The 6,000-nt window shown below is 44.4% G+C and overlaps 1 protein-coding gene across 2 annotated transcripts in view; it reads right to left on the bottom strand.

Annotated features, from left to right (window-relative positions):
- The window catches only part of A1CF (APOBEC1 complementation factor), a 29,879-nt gene continuing 23,879 nt past the window's right edge, over nt 1-6,000 (bottom strand). For both annotated transcript variants that reach the window (XM_084265494.1, XM_084265495.1), the window contains exons 10-12: nt 5,620-5,756; nt 4,780-4,913; nt 1-2,428 (exon numbers count right to left, since the gene is read on the bottom strand). In XM_084265494.1, coding sequence (XP_084121620.1) covers nt 2,277-2,428; nt 4,780-4,913; nt 5,620-5,756 — 423 coding nt within the window. In that variant the 3' untranslated portion in view covers nt 1-2,276. The remainder of the gene's footprint in view (nt 2,429-4,779; nt 4,914-5,619; nt 5,757-6,000) is intronic.

Here is a 6,000-nt window from a genome sequence, read left to right as displayed (position 1 = left end):
TTGGTTTAAAAAGTTTTAATGGTACTTCAAAGTCCAGTTAATGTCCTTGGATTACTCTGGAATTACACACTCGCTTCACAGAATTTAATCCCGGTTATAATTTCCTCGTAATGGATGATTGAGACGCCATTTCCCCTTCGTTCTGTTTAAACGTATATGATTGTCCTCCAGTAAATGGATAGTGTGATTCCCCCCCACACACACACTTCATAGTGTTAAAACTCTATACAAACATTGTACTATGCGTATAAAAATAAGTGCTTCATGCACACACTTTTTAATACTGCTTCTTGCCCTTTTCCTTGACATCTTTCTGAACTTATATAAATAGCTGAAAGAGCAGACTAAAGTTACTGAACAAAGAAAGCGAGAAACACTTTCTGCCAACGATAGTCTTTTAGGGAGAGAGAGAGAGAGAGAGAGAGAGAGAGAGAGGCATGGATATGTTACTCGTTGGCAATCAAATGTGACTTAAAAGACATAGACAGAAGAGAAAATAAAGCCACGATACCTATAACACTCTTGGTTATTTTGCCCTCTGTGAACGTGTGTCATTTTCTGTGAAGCCAAGTGTGCCAAACAGCCACCACAGAGGGCTTGTAATACCTTTAGGATAACCTTAATGAGCTACTTTATAAATAGAAAGGGTCTGATAGGACCGCAAACTATACAGCTTATGGTTTTTTGTTCCATTCCTAGGGAAACTGAGTCAAGCAAAGCATAAGAACAGAAAACGCTTAACTCCAGGTAGTCAACACCTTTGCCACAGACCATCGTGCACTGTACAGCTTTGGGGTAGCACGGGAAGAGCTCTGCTTGGAACAGCTTGTACTGTGCCACATTGCATCATCTAGGCTGGGTGAAAAATTTGAGACCAGGTCTGTTGGAATCAATGGGCACTGTCAACCCAGTTGTAAGTTCTCCCCCAAAAGATTTTTTGGTTTTGATCCTAGACTGAGCAGATTCAAGTTCTCTTAGTGTGCATTCCTGTGCAAGATACATTATATAGGATTAACGTGTCCTGTAATTACCCAACACTGGCTTTCTGCTATAAGTCTAAAACATCGTTACTTCTGCCTCAAGCCAGTGGCAAAAATAAATGGATAATGCCCTCCTGCTGTAAACCAAAGGATGCTCTCAGCACCCCCAAAGTGTTCAAACACAGTGCCAAAGCCGGCACCCTCCGAAACAAGAGACACCTTCTCTGTCGGCGCGAACCCTCTTCCACTAAATTAATTTTTGCAGGAATCGCAGCAGCCAGCAGCCTCACTTTAATGCACAAAGCAGCCCTGATAGGCCGGCAGGGCTCCTTCCAGCCTCTCAAAAAGGTTCCTTGCATGGAACTGTATCTTTGTAGAGGTGCCCGTTATTACTGGGCCACAGCTGTGAGCTCTTGTGCTCTAATTAAGTAGAGAATTGGCCCCAGTGAATAGCACTTTTCTAGTCCTCAGCCTTAATAGTCCTAAAAGTTTTCCTGTCTTTTACTGAATGTGCCCGTTTGATGGCAGTTGAAAAAAAATGATGTGTAGGTATGCTGGGAAGTAGGAGGGGAAACTCTGCTGGGTGCTTGCATCCTGCTTTAAAAATCAAATTAGCATTCAAGGGCATGCAAACTAGCCTGTTAGGCTGGGCAGATGCGATTATGATAAATGTCTTTTTTTCTTTGGCTGTGCCAGAACGAATTTAAAAGGCTCTTGAGATGCCTGAACGCATCCCCCCAGCACTGGTGGCAGAAAGAGACCTCTGCATCCCTGAAGGACATCCTTTCGTTCCACCCGCTGCTCTGCCAGGATGGAGAAAATTTGAAGTGAACAGAGGAGCACTTCTGATGCACAGAGGGACTTGCTGGAGACATCCCATCCTTCCCCGGGTCCCGTGTCACAGTGTCCATGGGAGCAGCTGTTTCCAGCACAGGTTGTCGCTTGTAAACACTCACACAAGGGTGTGCATGTATAGATATGCGCATGTATATGCACACTCCTGAGAACCACTCCTTGTCTGGGCTGAGGTTTTGCTTTCTAGTGTGAAAAATCTGATTTTGAACAGTATTTATATATTTTTTAATTTCTTCTTTTCCCCACCTAATATCCTGTTATGAAACTAAAGAACTACAAGAACGTAACCCTGATTAAAATCTAACTTTAGGTGACAGATTAGTTTAAAATCACAAAGTTGTAAGAATTACCAGACTGAGTTTTTTTTTCTTTTTTCTTTTTGTTTTTTTTTTCCTTTTTCCTGCTTGTGCTCAATTAAAGGGAACTTGGGGAAGGGCAGGATCAAAACGCTCCGTAGCCATCGCTGCGTGCAGCGACTGCGAAGGCAGGGTAGGCTTCATAGGCTGCGTACGTGGCTAAATCTTGTCCCATAGTCACCGCTTGTTTGAGCTGAGTGGCTGTGACCGTCGCGGCTGCGTTAGCGATAGTGTATCCTGCAAGGATATGGGGGGTTGGGGGGAAGGGGAAATCTCAAATTAGTGAATAACCAGTCAAAACTCACCACTGCCTGATAGTTTTTGATGGAAAGGCTCTGCTGTCTGAGGCAATAATGTAATTAAATTAAACTGGTATTTTTTGGCACGTTTTATTTTTTCTCCACATTAAAGGTATTTAAAAAACCCCAACAATGCATCTTCTTACCTATTATTTGTTAAACATGCTGCTTAAAAATGTCCCTCTCTGTTAAACATTTTTTTCCTTAGGCTTTGGCTATTTCTGAGCTGAGGGAGGGGTTCAAGGTGCTCTGTACACGTCCTCCCTTGCATGACATGAGGATGGCGAGAAAACTGTTTAAAACCGGGAAATCTGAGCAGGTTTCATAACATGGCTCTGATGCCCTTTATAAACAAAGTACATGCAATTCAGGACAGCTGCATTAGAGAGGAGGGAAATTCCCTCTATGTAATAACAGGGAGAAAATATTTAGTAAACTGGATTCCCCCCCCCACCCCTCCTCCATCAGTTTCTAATGGGAAATGTGGTTCCAACACTTCAAGAATTGTCCATGGGAAAATGTTCGCTTTGCTGAGTTTAAATGAATCACTGGGAAAACAAGCATTATTTGGAGCGGGTTTGTCTGAAAGCAGGGTAGGGCAGCTTCTCGACCAGACCACAACATTCTGTTGTGAAAGAATCAAGACGAAACCCAGACTTGGGAAGAGCAGCCGGGGTACCTTTCGGCTCTGCTGGACCAGGCTCTGCTGCCAAACTGCATCTCCCGGGGTCCTAAATCTCTGACCAACCATCTGGGCAAGGGGATCAACCCAAGGTAAGTCGGAGCCGTGGTCTTGTTGGTAGTGGGAATGGAAGTATTGGGCAACCCTGAGAGCATGTTGTCTGGTTGAAGGTGTTAACCTTAGAGGAAATCACAAGAAATTTGCTATAATTTGAGTATCTTACTTGCATCAGCCAAGTGAGATGCAACGTTTTGATGAGGGATTGAGAAACCTGTCATTTAAAGCATATCTGCCACCATCATCAGAGAAATGAGCTGCTACCTGGGCATGGCCTGAGCAGCACTGGGCTTCAGCAAGCCCTGATCAAGGGCCACTGTGTTTTGCAATCAGAAACGTTAATGTATGTCAATTTGTTGAGTTTCCAAGACAAATAAATAAGGGTGGATGAAAGAAAAAGGAGAGATTATAATTAAGCAGTAAGTGCAGACTGGATTCAATAAAGAGCCCATTTGGTTTCCACGCTGCGGAAGCCTGCACAAACCCAGACAAATTGATTTTTCTGTGGCTTTTGTGGACTCCTGTGGCAGGAAGCCGGATAGATTTTTATTTTATTTTTTTAAAATCCATCCTTGAGACACTCCAAACAACTCAGTAGTACTGACTAATGCATTCCTCATGTGTAGCTTGGCATGCATTGTTCCCACTACATCAGAATAACCGTCATGCTAGAGAGTACAGTAGATGTAATGCCTGTGAGCTGGATTCCTGCTCTCAGCCTATGTTTTCCATGACTTCTCAAGTTGTTCTGGGCAATTGCAAGAGATGTTGAGTATAGATTCCCAAACCTGAAAAAACCAAACCTCTTCTTTCCAGTTGGGGTGCGAGAGCTGGGATCAGATCCTAACTTTCATGGTAGTGTCATTTCTTTGTCAGGTGAAATCAAAAGTGTTGGTTCAAAGCGAGCTGGGGGTGCTGGGGAAGGATGGATGGGCTGTGAATCAATGAACCATGTATCTTTGCGGTGAGGAAGGTCTCATCCATCCTTGGTGGCATTGGCCAGACCACAGCCAGCAGGTCGAGAGAAGGAACTCATCTCAGACATGGCACCAGGGACGCAAGTTCTAGTTTCTGCAGCCTATCTGGGGCTCTCAGTTGAAGAGAGGCATCTACAGACTAGAAGGCGTGGAGGAGAGGTGTGTACCTGGGATGGGCCCCTGAGGGATGGGGTGATCCTTACCCTTGGACAGTGCCCCAACTTGCCTGGACACAGCTCGAAGCAACCTGCTGTATCTGCAGCACTGACCCTGTTGGGAGCTGGGTTGGACCAGAGACACCTTCCCCCTAACTAAGGTCCCTCCTGCCCAAGTTGCTCTACGGTATACCCTAATTTGGGTAGTCCTGATTGACAGAGAGATAAATTACTACATAGGCAATAAAAATGTCATGCATAAGTAATGAGTCAAAACAGAGGCATGGGGCAGAGGCGGGGGGAGCACAGCAAAATCTGTCCTCAGTGGCCAGAAATATGTTGAGTCTTGATATCCACAAGGAAGCAGCAGGAAAAACTAGTATTCCTGGAGGCCTTTGCTGTACAGACCTTCCCATACCTGGAAAAGCTGGTGCTGCAGGAGGCACTTCCGCTCCCTCCACAGGAATCCCCAGCGTCTGAAGGGTGTATTCAGCTGCATAGGTTTTGGCTTCATCGATGTAGGCGCTGAGCTTGGGCGGCGTGAAGGGATGTCTGCGAGTATGGCAAAAGTGTTAGCTTGCTTGTTTGGTTTCTCTCTAGGGTGTTCCTGCAAGAGGTTTAGGTCTGTATGCAGATACCATCATCCTTCGTATCAAGTGGAAGCATGATTTTGCTGCACGTTAACAAAAGCGCTCCCCTCGCAGCAGTCTGGCTGCTTTGGTGAGTACCAGCCCTGGGTCTCATTTTGGACACGACACCCTTTCAGAACATGATGTGCATTTTCAGTCCAAAAGAAAGCCTGCTGCAGCCTAGGGTTTTTTTTTTTTTTTTTTTTTGTCTTGGGTTTTTTCCTTTAAAATACACAGCAAAACATTGATTTGGGTCTCAAATGTTTAGAATCATATTTATAGCTTATCAGCATCTTCCTCCAAGCTGCTTGCCTTTCCCCACAAGAGCTATCACATGCTTGTATTTTTGTACTAGAAAGCACCCTTTTGCCTCGTTATTTCTGCCTCTCTGTAAACTTCGCACCACTGGAGAGCAAGCACCAAGCATGGGAGACATGGCTATCTGTTTAGTTTATGGGCTGTAGTTCAGTTTATGTTTTTCTCCCTAATATATATTTAAAAAAAAGTGTGGGGAGGAGAGGGGGGAAAGAGAGGCCTGTGCAATTGTGCTCTGAGGAGAGATTCTAGACAAAACGGTATTTAAACAAAAAAAAATCCTAAACCCCAGAAAACCTTGAATATTTACATACATGGCGGGGTTCTGGCTGGCGAGGGCAGGGATGGTGATTTTGTACAGGAAGAGCTGCCTTTGGTCTTGGCCGATTGCAGAGTGGAGCTGGTAAACGGGCTGTCCCCAGTTGTTTTTCTGGCAGATTTCTTCTAAGATCTAGAAGGGAGAAAAATGGCATTTTTGCACCAGTCAGCTTCCTTCCCTCCAAAGGGTTTTCAGGGGTGTTGTGGCAGAAAATAAACTGGGCTTCCAGGAAATAAAATAAATGGCAGACAGGACACTACATTTGTGTTGCAGCATAAGATGAATCTAAATGTCTTATACTTTAGGAATCCATTTAATTCCTGAAGTTAATTATTACCCCCTTAAATCAGACATCTTTGTCCTTTTTCTGATTAAC

The sequence above is a fragment of the Gallinula chloropus genome (genome assembly GCF_964237585.1).
Source record: "Gallinula chloropus genome assembly, chromosome: 5".
In the NCBI taxonomy this organism is placed as follows: Eukaryota; Metazoa; Chordata; class Aves; order Gruiformes; family Rallidae; genus Gallinula; species Gallinula chloropus.
The sequence above is the reverse complement of the archived record's forward strand: the minus strand, read 5'-3'. Positions and strand labels throughout refer to the sequence as shown.